Raw genomic sequence first — 18,683 nt, 5'->3', positions numbered from 1 at the left:
TCATAATGGCTCTCTAATGAAATCTTACAAATAGCTGAGTAGAGAAGGACAGCTAAAGGCAAAGGAGAAAAGGAAAGATATACCTAACTGAATGCAAATTTCCAGAGAATAGCAAGGAGAGATAAAAAGGCCTTCTTAAATGAACAATGCAAAGAAATAGAGGAAGACAATAGAATGAAAAAGACCAGAGATTTCTTCAAGAAAATTGCAGCTGTCAAGGGAACCTTCCATGCAAAGTTAGACACAATAAAGAACAAAAATGGTAGTGACCTCACAGAAGCAGAAGAGATTAAGAAGGGGTGGAAAGAATACATAGAAGAACTATACAAGGAAGTTTTGGTAACCACAATGGATGTGATTGCTGACCTCAAGCTAGACACCCTGGAGCGTGAAATTAAATGGGCCTTGGGAAGCATTTCCAACAAAAAAGCTAGTATTCTAGCTGAGCTATTTAAAATCCTAAAAAATAATGCGGTTAAAGTGCTGCACTCAATATACCAGAAAATTTGGAAAACTCAACAATGGCCACAAGATTGGAAAAGCTCAGTTTACATTCCAGTCCCAAAGAACGGCAGTGCCAAAGAACATTCAAATTACCATACCAATTGTGCTCATTTCACATGCTAGCATGGTCTTGGTCAAAATCCTACAAGCTAGGCTTCAGCAGTATGTGAACCAAGAACTATCAGAAGTACAACCTGTGTTTCAAAGAAACAGAGGAACTAGAGATTAAATTTTCAGCATTCACTGGATTATGGAGACAGCAGAAAAACTTCTGCTTCATTGTCTACACTAAAGCCTTTGATTGTGTACAATAGATCACAACAAACTGTGGCAAATTCATAGAGGAATAGAAATACTAGACCACCTTATCCTGAGAAACCTGTATGCAAGTCAAGAAGCAACAGTTAGAATCAGACATGGAACAACTGATTGGTTCAAAATAGGGAAGAGAGTATGACAAGGCTGTATATTGCCACCCTGCTTATTTAACTTATATGCAAAGTACATCATTCAAAATTTTGGGCTGGATGAATCACAAGCTGGAATTAACATTGCCATGAGAAATATTAACCACCTCAGATATGCAGATAATATCATTCTAATTAAACTATGTATTCTGCGCATAGCCTTAGGCATACATTTGAGTATAATGCCTTGATCAAAGAGAGGAGGCTGGAATCCATGCTTAGGTCAATAAGTTTCTTCCAAAGCAAGTCCTTGTTTATTGAATCAAATATTGCACTGAGTCTGTAAAAATTGTAAACAGTTGGCTTCCTGTATATTTTTCTACTGGATGACATAAAATGAAGCTGTTATCAATAATGGAGTGACCAGACCCAAATCTAATTTGCTCTTTGGGTAGCAAGCTCTTTTCAATTACCAGCCTTAAACTTGTATAAAAGATATTTGGCTATGATATCAGTTAGATTAATTGGTTCATAATTTGAAGGATCACCCTTATCATCCTTTTTATAAATGGAGACCACAATAGAGAATTCACAACCAGTTGGAATTTGGCAGGAATTATTTACATGTGTAAATAAACCTACAAGTAAGGAAACCCACCAGTCAATGTGATATTTAAATAATGGAGGTGGGTAGAAGATCTTCCGCAGGAGCAGTAGATCATTTTGGGGTTCCTCTAATCCACAACTTGAGACAGTGAATAATTGGCTGTAATATTCCTCCCACATGTAAGCAGGTATAGGAATGTCCAAGGAGAACATACATTCCTGCAATATTCCTATGACTGAGTGCCAGAAAAACATAGAATTCTATGTTTACCGAAGAGAGGACAAATAGTGAGACTTCTTACACTTGATAGTTTTCTTATATTTTTGTCTAAATGGAAGTATGGTGATGTGATTATTATTTGGATGGATGGTTCCCTGCTAAACACATAGCTGTTCTTTTTCTCAGTTAAGTCAAACCAATGAGGGCCCTTTATCTGGGACCTTCTGGGGATGCCTTTTAAGTTAAGAATTTTCTTAATCCTACATTTTGGTTTTCATAGGTTGTACGTACAGGTCTGATATCTTTGTAAGGTGAAGTCATTGTGTTTACCAGAGTCAAGATTTGATATTCATATATTCAGTCAAAGCCCTCACATCCACTCTAGCACATTTTATCCTGTCCTGGTGGACCTCTAGATCAGGGGTCCCCAACCTCTGGGCCATGGCCAGGCCATGTGAGTGGCAGGCTGGCAGACAGGTGCGGACACTCAACTCGTATGAGCGGTGGGCCAGTGTGCATGTGTGTGCAAGGTGAGCTGCGCACATGTGCAAAGTGAGCTGTGCACATGTGCACACTGGCCTGCCTATTGTACAAATTGAGCTGCGCATGTGCGCCAGCCCGCTGCTGCTCTAGATGAGGTAAAACACATCTATCAATTGTGATGTGCAGTCTGGTTGTCTGCAGAATTTAACAGCAACTGATTTCTCTTATGTTAAAAAGTACATAATTGTGTTGTAGAAGCAGAAATTCTTTGAGATGAAAGAAAAGGACAGAAGAATCAAGCTGTATTTCCTCCATCTTTGATTCTTATTCCTACTCATTTTAGAAAAAACAATACTTTATCTTGTGCCCAGAATTTCTATTTATTAAATTAAAACAAAATTTAAAATGTTAAAAGTAGGAGATATTTAAAACAAAATATATAAAAGTCAGCTACTACTGTATGAGAAGAAAAATAACCATAAAGAAAGCACTCAATATTATTTTTAACAAACATCCAACAATTAATGCATACATAGTATTAACAATTGATTGCCATTCAAAATTTTCTCTATGTTGGAACTCTATTTTATAGTTGAAAAAATAATTAAACAAATTGGCAGATGTTTATTAGATCAAAGCAAACAAAATAGTAAGATCTGGAAATATACTGTGTATCACCAAATTAATAAAGTTTTTGAACGTACAATTACATTAGAAAAAAAAATACATCAAAACCATATTCATTTTAAATTTCTCAAAAAAATAATATTAAGAGTCTTTACTATGCTGATTTGACTCTTTTTCAACAGTCCACTTGACAAATAAAAACATTAGTTTTGTAATAAGCTGTTAAATAGTAAGAAAAACCTGGAAAAAAATAAGAAACATTGTAATTATATTTTTATAAATCCTTATGCTGAAGTTCCCTCATGTAGTTGAAGAAACAATATTAGAAAAAGTTATCCACTTGAAACTGGGGTACACTGGTTGAAGCAAATATATATTTAAATAAACAAAATAGTAATATTTGGAGACAAGTAAATCAAAATTAATAACATTATTAGGAATATGGATGATTTAAAAATAATTAGATTTATATTTATAATCCAGGCAAGTTTCCTTTTAATGTTTTTATGTAAAAGGAGAATCAAAAACAAAAATAGTAATCTTTACTGTATTGGTAAAATAACTGTTCTTTCAGTGATTATCCTTATAAGTAAAAGTTCTAATTCTACATATTAATAAAACAAATATGGTAAGGTGTTAAGCAGGGGAAAAAACTGCCAATCAATATAGAAAGTTAGTCGGTATGATAAGCTATCTTCTGAAATGTAGAGGAGCCATAAATCTAAAGAAAAGAATTTCGGTGGAGAAGGGTTGTGGGGTGGGATGTCAGGAGAATCCAGCCAATAAAAAGATATTTAAATTAAACCTGAAGATCTATCATAGGAATTTCTATATTCAGCAATATGCCACAATAATTACAAAAGCATTAAATATTTATAAATCTCTGGGCTCACTCTCTAGGAATAGCCCACACAAAAATTTGCTCTTCTGCTGAATTCTTGTACTTAACTACTTAGAATACATCCTTTTACAATTAGGAAGAAGCTTGGACTCTGTGCTGTAGATGCTGGTAGCTCTTAGTAACTGCCATCTTAAAATTTATTTTGAATTGTTTAGTCTTTTTGTGTTTCTGTTAAGGGGCATTTAATGTATTTTTGGGTCACAGAACAAAAGGTATCTTGTGAGAATGAGATGGGATATATCCCATAGATTTTTTGTTGTTACCATTGCCCTGCCTGGGATTCCTCTCCCCCCCAAAAAAAAGCTAATTGCAGCCAACAGCCATCAAAAGATTGTCATTCTTAGCAGAAGAATCCATGATACTTCTGACATTATATTTATGTAGATGGTTTGTACCCAGTGCATTCTTTATGTGTTTTCAGATTGTCGACCTCTTGCTCACCCATGGTGCAGATGTTAATATGGCAGATAAACAAGGTCGGACTCCTCTAATGATGGCAGCTTCAGAGGGGCATTTGGGCACTGTGGAGTTCTTATTGGGACAAGGTTAGTGTTGAAAAATTGTAAGATTAAGGCCAAATCTTCCAGAATGCGTACATCTTCTTTGATTCTGTTCTACAATATTCATGTGCAACAGAACAGAGATATGAGGCCAGAAGTGTTTATTTCAAGATCAATACATTTTCATTATAGTTGGGAACTGCCTTATTTTCAGCCAATATTTATATGTTTGGGAAATGTTTTGGATATTTTTTAAAACAACTTTTCAACAATTTATTTTAATTTACAACACATACGTGTGTTTTACAGAACCCCACCTACCCACTGCATCTATGTAGAAACCACTCTTATATTTATTTTTGTAATCACATACTACTCCAAATGTAGATCACCCTGAGAGAATTGTTATCCAGGGAGTTAGAGTATCAGTAATAATTTGTATCAAAAGTTTCTCTGTCCTACAGAGAAACAGAGTGGCTTACCAGTCTTAGATTTTACAAGAAAGGATGTAAAAACGCACTTTGTCTTATGTGGGATAAAGATCTCTCTCTATCCATTTTTGTTTCTTTCTAATTTATATGGCACCCATCTTAATCAGGTAACTCTGGGCAGCTTACTCCCTCCCCCCCCCCCAAAAAAAACCTGCACTATCTAATAGCTGCAAGGTAATATCTAATTAAAAATAGCTTAAGCACTTCACAGAACTGTTAACAGAATAAAAACAAAACAAACATACAAGATCAACTAATATTATGTCCCCTTGAGAAAAAGAGCCTCTATCTTGAAAGCCTTCCAGAAGCCCAACCAGACTTCCAGATCTCAGAGGGGAGGCAGTTCTATATGGGAGGTCCCATGATATAGAAGGCACACTTCCTGAATATAAGTGATATTATTTCAGAGAGTGGACCTGGAGCATGTTTGTTCTGAAAATTCTGATATAGAAAATGTACAACTTAGTATGGTGTAATTAAGGATGAGTTTAGAGAGAGGCTATTAGTTTCTATTCTTTTGCAGTATCTTTCTGAGATGTCTGACACTTAAGGAAAAGTTTGATAGGAAATAAATAATAGGATTTCAAGGGTAGTGGACAGAGGAAGGAAGTATGTTGAAAGATAGATTAGTAACCATAAGAACATGGGGAGATCACGTGTGCTGCTCCCCCACAGACACACACACACATTCTGGTCTGCTTATTTCCCCAAATCCTGGATGTTTGAATGATTTAATTGATAGGTGTCTAGAGGACATATGCCAGCCATTCTCTTAGGAGTAGTCCAAAATTCCAGAACAAACATGGGGTTCTCCCAATTAATGTGCAGCCCCACTCATAGATTTTTTGCTCAGGACAAGATGATAGTAATCTAATTATGGAGATGGCAGTATATAATTATTTTAAAATGGAGAAATAAATGGATGCCAAGACAAAGTGCATCCCCAAGCTTGAATTATGACCGAAAAGATAACCCATTCCTTCTAGTATGCTGTTAGCTGACCAGTGAACCTGGTCTGAATAACTGCAGACAATAAAGCAGATTACCTTAATGGAGAGAGGGAGGATCTATTATTAAGGCGACAAGGAAGTAAACATCATTCAAGCCTAGATGAGGGAGAACAGTATGAAAATGTCTTAGACAAATATGAATTCATTCAAAGATAAAAAAGGAAGGAGAAAGAGAAGCATATTCTGACTTGCAACATTCTGGGACTATAGCCATTCTTAATAAAAGTAGTTTTAGGCACACATGGCATCTTTTTCTTGTCTACAAACGAGACAGCAATAATTTCCAAGAATAGCTGAATTCTGGGAAGGGCCTCTTTTAAATGTGTAGGAAATGTCCTTTCCTAAAGCAAAGCATTGATAATCACCAGCCCATAGTATATACATACACAAACACACACTCCATCTACCCTCAAAAAACAGGAAAAATACTGTATGAATTCAAGCCTCAGGTAGCCAAGGAATACCAGAGACAACCCTGCTTCCTTGAACTCCACAGCAAAAATAAATTCCAGGTAATACAGCATGATGCTGTTCCAGTCATTATATGAACTCCACTCCCTCCAAGAGTCAAGAGATTGGTAATTTGAGTTACTTTTATCAGCAAAGACCTGTGCCAACAAAAGCTACACATGATTTCTCCTCAGAGAGGGTAGCTAAGACCATTGAACCAGCAGTCCATTGATGCAATAAGAGGAAAAATGTACTAAATCTGTTTTATTGCCATGATATAGACTCAGATTTGAACTTGCCCCATTTTCATTTCTCATGTTTCTACACCAGCATTCCAAGTGTTGCTTTTGTTGTTTCATCTTTCTAAAGTCTGCAATATGCAAAGCAGCCATTCAAATCAGTATACAGAGGGAAGGCACTCAGAAGCAATTTCTCATAAGTTCAGGTTGTTTAGAAAATACAATTATGTATAAAATCATTGAGACTCTCACCAGAATCATTTCCAGAATAGAATTCATAAGGTACCTGAGATCGGCCTTTATAATTTATCAGTTTACCTCACAAAGGTCATGAGCAGCAGTCAATCTCATCAGCCTTGAGTCATTTCAATTAAGTGGCCCTATAAATTAAATAAACTATTATTATCAGGATTGGGAAATTATATAATCATGGCACAGAGCTAGCTATAATGTTATCCATATCTAGATGATAATATATTGGCTCCAAGGCACAAATAAGGTCTAAGTATAATCATTTAAGTATGTCTTGCCTGGAGTTTCCTGGAACAAATCCATATAATCATGGTGGCCATGAAATCTTTAGTTCTTCCCAACCCACACTCTACAGCATAAAGGTTGAAGTCATCAATGCCAGCAAGAGGGGCATTTCAATACACACTGAGTGACCAATTGAGCAACCTGGGCAAAAATTCTTTTGGGCAACAAGGAAGTCAATAGATGAATTGGATCCCAGATTTCTGCGTCTGTCCTGATAATCTCATAAGTAGAAAAAAATATTAGGCTAAGCAAATATGCAATTATACATACATCAACATTTTCTTGTGGGGAGCAAGATGACATTATATGCTGGAATAAAGGAGAGTTGGCAAGATTTGGGATGCAGAGAAAGACTGGTGAACCATAAGGGATTATGCAACCTTAGCTGCTAAAGGCTTCCTTGTTCATGAGTTGCCCAGTTGACGCTCTTATTCAGAGGGGGAAAGTTATCATTTGTGGGACAATATGTTTTGTATCTCTTTTTTGATCTCTTAGTCCCTATGTCTTGTTAAATGATTATATTCTTTTCTTTTACCCAGCAGGCTCATTTTGTTTTTTGTTTTAATGCAAGAATGACTTAACTAAGATGTTTCTGGAAAATTTAAGATTAGATAGGAGGACTTATCAAACAGATTAATTTGTCTCATTCTTAAGGAATGAACAAAAATTCAGAAGAATGTTACCAGAATTTTGTTCCAATATGCAGTAAAAAAGTTGAGAAGCCATTTTCTGACCATAAAATACTCTACAAGCCACTCCAAGGGCAACAAGCTATTAGGTGACATTTTTTTCTCTCTAAAGTATCTATCAAGCTAATATAAGCAGTATTTCTTGTAAATGAGATACATGCATTCCTAAATCATTATAAGACCAAATCTTTATGAAAGATTGCTACAAGAATGAAGTGTAGATCATTTTAGCTTGTACAAGCACATAAGCAGGTTTGCTTTTTTCCTTCAGGCTCCTCAATTTCCTTAATGGACAAAGAAGGACTAACTGCTCTTAGCTGGGCTTGCTTAAAAGGCCATCTTTCAGTAGTGCGAGCTTTGGTAGAGAGTGGAGCTGCTACAGATCACGCTGACAAAAATGGACGTACTCCATTGGATTTAGCAGCTTTTTATGGAGATGCAGAGGTGGTAAGTTTTTATTATTTTTATTGTTTGCTTATTTATTTATTATTCTATAAGAGAAAATAATTTATTTCATTTCTTTATCACAGCCACTGATTCATATGACATACAGACACTGCCAAAATATTGGTACCTCTCCACTTTCCCTCAAATAATCTCAGTTTGCAGTAAAATAAACTGAAACTGGAAGTAAATGGCATCCACCGTTCTTCATTCCGTAATTCATAGTATGAAAAAAATGGACTATGTAATCCAATACTTTCAGCTGCATCTTATAAAATGTAATGGGAATTGAAACCTATGATACCTTTGTCAATCTTTCATATTTGATTTAATATATAGAGTTAATTGTGTTTCTAACTGTCTTCTCAGACCACAGAAATTGTCAGTATTGAAAGCTTATATGCCCTTTAAATGTTATTGTCAGCAATAAGCCTTGGTGATTCCTGCAATACTTCCAAGTATATTTTAAATGCCAGCTTTCTACACCATTTGGGATTTTTGTGCAACAGGTTGGCCAGTCTGACAAATTGGTCTGGCTTGTCATACTCCTCCAATTGATCTCAAAAGAGGCATCAATCCTAGTGATATAGTTAAACCTATATTTAGAAATATAGCTTACAATACAAAATGATAAAAGCAGCATACCATGTTTCCCTAAAAGTAATACCTACCCCCAAAATAAGCCCTAGTTTTGGGGCGAGATGGATGCCTAAAAATCAAGCTAGGGTGGGGAAGTGGAGCTTACCATTGCAGCCAAGCCTCCCATGGATGACACTTGCCTCCCTGGTCCACTTCTTCTGCGGCCGAAGAAGCAGCTTCATTTTGCAGCTGAGAATGGAGCTCCAGCTTGCATTTCGCAGAGACCTTTCCAGAAGGCATCTGCAGCCAAGTACCAAGCTATGGATTGAATCCGTAGCTCGGTTCTCGGCTGCAGAGGCCTTCTGGAAAGGCCTCTGACTGCGAAATGCAGGCCAGAGCTCCATTCTCAGCTGCAGAATGAAGCCACTCCTTCAGCTACAGAAGAAGTAGGATGGCTGGGGGGGAGGGTATTGGTGCTGCCATCGCGAGGTGAGTAGAAAAGATACCCCCTGAAAATTAGACCTCTTTTGGAGGCAAAAATAAATAAATAAGCCCGGGTCTTATTTTGGGGAAAACATGGTATAGGGCTTTAAAGACGATAACCAGCATTCTATGAATCTGAAACCTCAGCTTAATCACATAATAATATTGATTGTTTCAGAATGATGCTGACTCAGTTGTTTGTTTATTTATAGGTTCAGTTCCTGGTGGATCATGGTGCCATGATTGAGCATGTGGATTACAGTGGGATGCGCCCCCTTGATAGGGCAGTGGGCTGTCGCAATACCTCTGTTGTAGTTACTCTCTTGAAGAAAGGAGCCAAGATAGGTAGGGAGGACACAAAGGGAATAATGTCTTTCATATCTTTGTTGGATATAAAAACACAGTACAGTATACTCCTGTGATATAGGCATACACAGTTTCAATATGCAAATGCTCAGCATTTCCATATGTGATGATTGCAGTGGTGATTTATTATTATTTATTATTTATTTAGCTCTTACAAACTAAAGAAAGCAATTCATAATTGGTTCCTCATCTAAAAATGAAAATCTAAATAGCTGTGTTATGCTGGTATGCTGCCTACCTTGCTCTGTAGATGTTTCTATATTTGAGCATTATCTGCATATGCTTTTGTCTCTTAATTCTTGCATCACAAAATTTGCTGCTGCTTTGCTGCCTGCCTCTCACTGCTGCTTTTTCCTTTTTTAAAATTCACCTTCATCCATTTTTTCTCCCTCTCCTACAACTTTGTTTTTTCCTCCTATCTTCCTCCTCCCCACCTTCCCCCAAAGGCTGTCAGACACTACCAAGTCGCCCACGAGGTATATTTTACTGCTGTCATCATCAAACTTGGTGGTCTAACAGCTCTGCCTTTTCTCTTCTACAGTTTTGCCTGCCTGTGTTCTATTCCCCACTTTTAATTTTTCTCATCTTCAAATAATTATTTTTTCTTACTGCTGCAGAGAATAACTTGAACTCAAGACTAAATTCACTTATAAAATGCTGCAAAATATGTAAAACACTACAAATTTGTTTTCATTGAATCTTCTGAAATGATTTTCTATGATGATAAGAGCTTCAGAAGCTGATAATTTACTGAGTGAAAAACTCATTCTGAAATGATTTGTTTGTTTATTATTTTTGTTTTTGAAATCCAACATAAGACAGTGCAGAACTGGACTTTTGAACTGCATCAGGAGAATGCACTTTCACAGATAAGAATTTAGTTTGAATTGATTTTTTTCAGAAACACTGAGATTTTAAAAGATTTTCACATGGTGACCACAAATATTGACGCAGAAAATTTCAGGTATATCTGTATTAGATTTTGTATTGCACATCAATTAATTTATGTACAATGATATAGATATTTAATTTTAATTCGATTTAATATTAGACTTGTTCTTCTTATTCATTTTTCTAGAATGTTTTCTTGGTAATGCCACTAAGTGAATATTCTCTCTTCAGAAATGACTCAAGTATTTATGACTTGTTTTAAAATTAATTTAATTATAGTATTGCAAAGTATATATTTTATTCACTTACATATAAAACCCAACTTTTTTTTCTGGGATAAAGTTGCTTGTTGAGTTGACTGTATCAAGTTGTTCTCTCCATCAGAAATTATCTGCCCAGGATGTTTTCCCATTTTAGCTTTCCTCCACTGCCACCTTTTGCATTGTATGAGTTTTTACCCATCATGCATCCTGTACACTGCAGGTCCAGCAACATGGGCAATGGCCACTTCCAAACCAGACATCATGGTCATCCTGTTGAGCAAGTTGATGGAGGAGGGAGACATGTTTTACAAGGTAAGATGGAAACTGTATTTTTATATTTAATAATTTAGCTTTTGTATTAAAAAGAAACATTTATCATTCTATGTTTATAGAACAATGAAAATATATATCAGAAATTTTCAGAAATTTTAATTCATAATGTAAGCAGTTCTGGCAATATTTTGAATTGTTAAATAAATTACAATTCCCTAATTCCAAAGCTAAAAAGATATATTCAAAGCCTAAATTTAGAGTAGTATATGCAAGTTTATGTATTTAAGGCATTCATATAGTTAAAACTCATTATCATCATTATTTTAGCCACTGTCTGTCCACTGCAGGATGAAGGCCTCTTCCGCATGTTTCCAACACTAAGTTAAATACTATATTTGCAGATTTGATGACACATACTATTTTCTGTGACCAGTGGGACAAAATACATTCTTTGATAAAATGCACAGGGTCTTTTAATTTTTCATAGTATCTATGACATCTGCCCTGTGATAAATTGGCCAATCTGAGCAAAAGAGAGTCTTTATATTCTCTAATATCAGAAATAGCTCTCTGAGGCTCAGATAGTTTTCTTTATTCTGAAATTTAAGATAGACATATATTTTATTTATGAAAAAAATAAAATAAAATTCAACCCAAGTTCTATACAGTTCAGGCTGAAGTCATGCATAGACATGATACTTCATATCTAACCATAATTAAATAAAGATCAGACTGTGAAATTAAATAAAGATCAGACTGTGAAATTCTCTCTGTTAATTTTAATTTCTCACTTTTCCTTCTTTATAAGCCATAAACAACTATGGCTAAAATTTTCTTGAGTTCTTTTCCTGGGAAAAATTGATGCTATAATCATTCATCGTTTTATAATTTTCAGACTGGATTATTGTACTGTACATTGTGTGGACCTGCTTGTAGAAACCTCAGTTAGCCTGAAACGTCACTGTGAGAATCTTATTTTCACTTGCAAGACAGACCATATTCTATGAATTTGATCTCAGTCTGACTCATTCCTAGTTTGTTTCTATGATCAAGTTTCTGATTTTGTCCTTTAAATCCTGTTAGACTGGAGTGTCTCAATAATTACATCCTCCCAATTGCCTAAGAATGTTGCTCCATTTCTGCAGATTTTATTGCTGCCATCTTCTGATTTCTCCTTTTGACAAGATGCTTCCTGGTGAGGATTAAAGAAGAGACACTTTTCAATTGTGGCTTCCATATTAGAGAACACTCTCCCTTATGGGATAAATTGGCTTCTAAATTACACCGAATATATTTTCAGTATAGAATTCTTAATCAATTTACTTCCATTCCCCCTTTTTAAAAAAATGGTGTTCATTAGATGTTTTATTATGTTATTTAAACCTGTAATTTAGTAAATAGTCTTTATAATTAAATAAACCAGATTCCCATCGTAATCATTATTTGAAGCTAGTTGACAAACATTACTTATAAGGTCCCGAAAAAAAGTCGGCCTTGCGCCGCCTTGGCGCAAGGCCGTGGAAAAAGGCCCGGCCGGCGTGGCCTTTATCGGGGAGGGTGTGGCCTTTATCGGGGAGGGTTTAAAATGAACGTAAGGACAAGAGATTTCCCCGCCAGGATCCCAAACTACTCCCGCACCAGTCCAAACTCAAGGCGGTGGAAAAGAGGCTCTTAAAAAGCCCTGCTTATAAGAAAATCTGATTATCACTGATTTTTTATTGCCAGGGCAGGGTAAATCTTTAATCATATTTATAGTCCTTAGGAGAAAAACAGAAACCATCATTTACATTAAGAAGAGTCAAACTGAAGTGGGATGAATGAATTTAGGCTGTTTGCTGTCCTATTGTAATAACAGTTGTGAAAATTTGAATCATTCTATAATTATTTCTGTTTTTAGGCCATTTCTCCATTAGTGCCAATCAGTGTCCTCTAAAATCATTCAGCTATTTTGAAACAATATAAAACCTATTGTCATATTTTATTTCAGGATCTCTAATTCTTTTTAAAACTGCTTTTACTATGAATTATTTTTTAATTACTATTTTCCCCCCAAAGCTTTCTGCTTTTCTCCATGTTCTTTGGAGAAAAAAGAACTCTAGTAGCATACTGTTTTAAGGTTTTTGCAGTTGCCTAAAGTATAAGAGTTTTACCCAACAGGATTAAATAGCCCATAGTTTATTTGGCCATTTGGAAGCTGTGGGTAAAATCCTTCACTTCAGGTGACTGCAAAAATGATTAAAAAATACACTGAACCTCAGTAAAACAAACAAGAGTACAAGGAAAATAAAAATCTCATAGAAAGTGTACAACTTTTATATTACAACATATTATTTCTTATTTGTTAAAAATGTAGGGTTTTCATAAAAAATATTGTATTTATGTTAATTTCTAATGGATTTAATATTGTTATTTTTACATGATTGAATAAAACATTTTATTGAATGCATCAATTTTAATTTTTAATATGGTGAATATTGATAAATATAATTCATACAAATGAAAGCTCTTTTGGGCTTCTCTGTAATTTTTAAAATTGGAAGAGAGTCCAGAAAACACAGTTTAAGAAGATGCTATCAAGCCTGTTCTAGAATGCTATAAAGAAAACATCTAGATCAGATATGTGAAACTCGCGATGTCACATGACCTCGCGTGACATATCGGAGCTTTTTCCCAATTGCCAGCAATGGAGTGGGCACTGATTTGTTGTGACGCGTCTGGCCCGTGGGCCGGCAGTTTAACACCCCTGATCTAGATAAAGCTTTTAGATTGCCTACCACAATCATCAGGGAAGAGTTTAGCAAAATCTTACTCTCTATCTTTATTCATAATGCTTTTGTCTTAAATCCTTGTGACTTGCTTACTTACGGTAGCTTCTTCTGTATTTCCCATTGTTCTACTATAGCATTTCCCTAACCATTTTCATGTTTAAAAAAATAATTTCTCATTATTGAAATTTTCCCCAAAACTCATAAGGAATTCAACTTACCTTCTTTCTGTCCTAGTATTTCTCATTAGCATGACTGATGTTTCATTTTCTTAGGAGAACCAACCTATCCTACTTACTTAGTCATGTTAGCTAACTCACGGTTCAGTAATGTACTACAAGTAATTCAAAGAGATTTGCTTCACCACCACAGGTTGTCCTCAACTTAGGACTGGAACTTGTGTTGCTAAGTGATCCAGTCATTAAGTAAACTATCACATGATCACACCTGATTTTATGACCTTTTTTCCCCATGATCATTAAGTTAATCACGTGGTCATTAAGCAAAATACAGGTTTCCCCCATTGAGTTTGCTTGCCAGAAATTGGTTAGGAAGGTCGTGAATCATATGTCCCTGGGTTGCTGCAATTGTAACTACATGCTGGCTGAATCTCAATCTTGTAGCTGCGGAGATACTGCAGTGGTCTTAAGTGCAAGGACAAATCGTAAGTCACTTTTTTCAGCACCATCATAACTTTAAACAGTTGCTAAACAAAGTTATAATACCTGTAGTCATATATTAGTCCAGTGGTGGGATTCAAATATGTGAACAACTGGTTCTCTATGTGGATGCCACTCCCAGAAGCCCATTCTGGGCCTGGGCAACAAAAAATTAGCTACCAGTTCTGCCAAACTGGTGCGAACTGGCTGAATCCCACTACTGCATTAGTCCTTTTATTATAAACCTGGCCCCCTTTTCTCTATTTAAAACCTTCCTTTGGAATTGAACTTTCATTAAGTTTCATTAAGAAAATGACTCGGTAAAGAACTTGGGTAAGGAATCTTGCCATTTCTGAACTACAGGGAAATCATAGTCCAGTATGAAGATGTAGCACGTCAAACAAAAAATATTCTTCATGGTAAGTGTCCGATATTACATTTTCTTCACAGAAATAATAGTAGTTGCTTTTTCTCTGCTAATCCATTTGTCTACTAATTAATTCACCTTTTTTGTGAAAAACAAATGAAAATTTCATAATCAAAAACTGTATAACAAGACAACATCCATTGTACCTTAAACCATGGGCCAGAAGAGATTATTAAGCAAACTTTACATGTCTGTTAGGCATATGATTTTGGTTAGAGTGAAGTATATGTTAAATAATGAAAATTATTGGGAGTTACTGCTTATTTTTCCTTACTTTCCTTACTTCCTTACCTAGTATTTTCTTAATATGTACACTGTTTAATCATTCCACAAAAAGTATCTCTTAGCAAATTGATCCTCCAATAACAGCAAGAAATATAAAGTTATGCAGAAAAAGAATCTGAATTATTTGTAAGAAGAGAGCTTCTATTAATGGTCAACAAGTTGATAAAATTATTCTCTAAGAAGAATAACTGAAATTCCTTGCTTATTTCTAGACCCTTTTACAGGCACATTCAGTTTCTTGATCTATAACTCTTACAACCGTCAGATAAAAAACTGAATAGTACATTTACTGTTTGACATTTTATTAGAAAGGGAAAGTGAAAGAAGCTGCCCAACGATATCAGTATGCTTTGAAGAAATTCCCCCGAGAAGGGTTTGGAGAGGACCTAAAAACGTTTCGGGAACTGAAGGTGTCACTCCTTCTCAACTTATCACGCTGTCGGAGGAAAATGAATGTAAGTGCCCTCCTTCTTACAGCTTATTCCTGAATGTGATCCTTTCCCAGCTTCCTTTCCTGTTGCTAATCACTTCCTAACCAGACTCTTACCTATATTCCTAGAATGGCCTTAAAACCTCCACCTTTTTGTAATTTGGTTGTCCTTCACAGAGCACTGGGGTTTTCTAATTCTGAAACAACCAAGCAATAGTTTAAGATTTATTTCAAGCAATTAAAAATTCATCAGTTTATGAAAATGGCTTCCTTTCATTTTCTAAAAAATATTTAGTGTATATGGAAATTGAAGGATGCTGGTGGATATAAAATATTGTCTTTTCCTTCTAAAGTCTTGCTTTCTCTTAAAACAGTGACTCAATCTCAAGATGCATAGGTTACACTCTCCTTGCATATGAGTCTTTATGCTGTTCAAAAGCCATTCATGTTTAAAACAACATAAAATGTGTGTTTGTGAGTATATAGTGGAATATGACTGTGAGAGAGAAAAAGGAGAACTTTTTAGGATAGAAATTAAATGACAATGACTTAGAGATTGAGATATATATAACAGGTTAGATTTTAAACAAACTTAAAAACAACAACAAATTTTACAGTTGCAACCTTGCACACTTGGTTGGCTGTGGTAGAACAGACACTGGATTATATGGGCCAGGGGGCCAATCCACCAAAGCACTCTTAATAATACAGAGTTTACTCATATCATCAAAATGATGGCATTAATTCTAGCTAAGTTGAGGAACTTTTTTAATGGTAGTGCAACAAAAAGTTCAGATATATCTATGTTTATCCTTACTCTTGGGATTTTAATTCTGAGAAATGTCACTTAAAAGGTTTAAAATCATATTGTTTGAATGGTAGGGTTATACAACATAAGCTTGCCCACTCTGCCTATTTTGCCATGCTTCCCCTTCTATATTCTACTGGCCACACAAGTATAGAACAACTACCTAGAGAACTTTAATGTATCTAGTTAGGATCCTTCACATAATCATAAATTGTTATTAGGAATTGCTGCTAATGTCCAGATTATATAATATATCCCTAGGTTCCTCTTACCTAATTCCTTCAACACATGAGTGAGTTCAAGTGAGCCAACCCTAAGAATATGGAGAAAACAAAATAGGTTATAATATATATATTGTTCCACAACTTGTTCATGTCAGTGGTCAGTATGAAGTTATTTCAAGTTATTAGTATTGAAGCACTAAGAAAGTTGCAAATAAAAAAAAATAACTGAAGTAGATTTTATTATTTCTAGGGCAGAAAAAATGATAATACATGGACTGGACATATGTCCAAAGAACAGGTTTAACATTTACAGTCCCAAGTTAGGAACAGATAACTTAACAACTAAAAAAGTTGGATCTCTTGATACCAGCTGTCTAATATTTTGTTAATGTTAGAAAGTACTCAGTCCACTTACAACAATCTATCAATTTTATTTTATTTTTCCCAAATTCTCTCTGTGTGTTTTTTCAATGACTTATCTACGCACCTATTGTAATGGCAGGATTTTGGAATGGCGGAGGAATTTGCTACTAAAGCACTGGAGCTGAAACCGAAATCTTATGAAGCTTACTATGCAAGAGCAAGGGCCAAACGCAGCAGCAGGTGAGAGGAGAGCCAGAGAGAAATGAAGGTTTGGGTGTGATACACTCCTAAAAATGTCCTGATCCACACAAGGAACAAATAGCAAGAATATACCTGAGGAAGAATATAATTATATCTGAAAATAACAGATTCAGATGTTGTTATAGTCTATCATCAAGCTGAGCACCTTCCATAGTTTCAGCTATAGCAGCTTTTTTAAATTTTGCCATAGTGTCCTTATAGAACATTCTGCTAGTATTATCTTTATTCATACCATAATAACATGCATCAGCATGGAGGATTAGTTTGTGGATTAATCGGTAACTTGTTCTAAGTATAAGGCTACCTGTTATGTAAGAAAGTTGAAAGCAGTTGGATCAAGATATATACATATACATAGTATTGTGCAAAAGTTTTAGGCAGTTGTGCAAAAATGCTGTAAATTAAGAATGCTTTCAGAAATAGAAGTGTTAATAGTTTATTTTTTATCAATTAACAAAATCCAAATGAAATCAATATTTGGGGTGCCCCCCCTTTGCCTTCAAAACAGCATCAGTTCTTCTAGGTACACTTGCATACATTTTCTGAAGGAACTCAGCAAGGTTTCTTCAAGGTTGTTCCAAACATCTTGGAGAACTAACCACATATCTTCTGAGGATGTAGGCTGCCTCAGATCCTTCTGTCTCTTCATGTAATCCCAAATAGACTTGATAATGTTAGGATCAGGGCTCTGTGGGAGAGTCACTTCCCGGACTCCTTGTTCTTCTTTATGATGAAGTTATTTCTGAATGGCATTGGCTATATATTTGGGATCATTATCCTCCTGCAGAATAAATTTGGGACCAATCACACACCTGATATGTCATGATTGATAAGTATTTGTCTGTATATCTCAGCACTGAGGACACCATTGATGCTGACCAAATCTTCAACTCCATTTGCAGAAATGCAGCCTCAAACTTGCAAAGAATCTCCATCATGCTTCACTCTTGTCTATAGACACTCATTGTATGCCTTCCAGCCCTTCGACAAATAAACTGCTTCCTGCTACAGCCAAATATTTCACATTTTAATTCATCTAAATGTAGAAGTAGATGAGTATACCTGGGTCTCACTGGTTTCCACTAATTCTGTGCTGATGGCACTGCTGGACATCTTCCGATGTCAAAGGGAAGTGAGCATGATGTGTCTGTCATCTGCTGCATTAAGTTTCCTTGGCCATCCACTATGTCTATGGTGTTCCTATATCATTAACCCCTGTTTGGTATAATTGGTTAATCATATACCTGACTCTAGTCCTACAAAATCCTTGACTTTGTGCAAGTGTAAGAATTGATGCTGGTTTGAAAGCAAAGGGTGGTCACCCCAAATATTGATTTGACTTGGTTTCTCTTCTGTTCATTTACTTTCCATTTTGTTAATTGATAAAAAGAAAGTATTAACCCTTCTATTTCTGAAAGCATTCTTAATTTACAGCATTTTTACACACACACACACACACACACACACACACACACACACACACACACACACACACACA

The 18,683-nt window shown here is 35.5% G+C and overlaps 1 protein-coding gene across 1 annotated transcript in view; it reads left to right on the top strand.

The window, feature by feature from the left end:
• Positions 1-18,683, top strand: part of TANC2 (tetratricopeptide repeat, ankyrin repeat and coiled-coil containing 2) — a 525,040-nt gene that overhangs the window by 498,587 nt on the left and 7,770 nt on the right. Inside the window, exons 20-25 of the mRNA XM_015831510.1 lie at positions 4,170-4,293; positions 7,936-8,111; positions 9,383-9,515; positions 10,911-11,002; positions 15,408-15,554; positions 17,064-17,164. Of these exons, the coding sequence (XP_015686996.1) occupies positions 4,170-4,293; positions 7,936-8,111; positions 9,383-9,515; positions 10,911-11,002; positions 15,408-15,554; positions 17,064-17,164 (773 nt within the window). The remainder of the gene's footprint in view (positions 1-4,169; positions 4,294-7,935; positions 8,112-9,382; positions 9,516-10,910; positions 11,003-15,407; positions 15,555-17,063; positions 17,165-18,683) is intronic.

The sequence above is a fragment of the Protobothrops mucrosquamatus genome, unplaced genomic scaffold (assembly GCF_001527695.2).
Source record: "Protobothrops mucrosquamatus isolate PMUCROS unplaced genomic scaffold, P.Mucros_1.0 scaffold_257, whole genome shotgun sequence".
Lineage (NCBI taxonomy): Eukaryota > Metazoa > Chordata > Lepidosauria > Squamata > Viperidae > Protobothrops > Protobothrops mucrosquamatus.
Note: the sequence above shows the minus strand (reverse complement) of the source record. Positions and strands in the feature narration are given on the sequence as shown.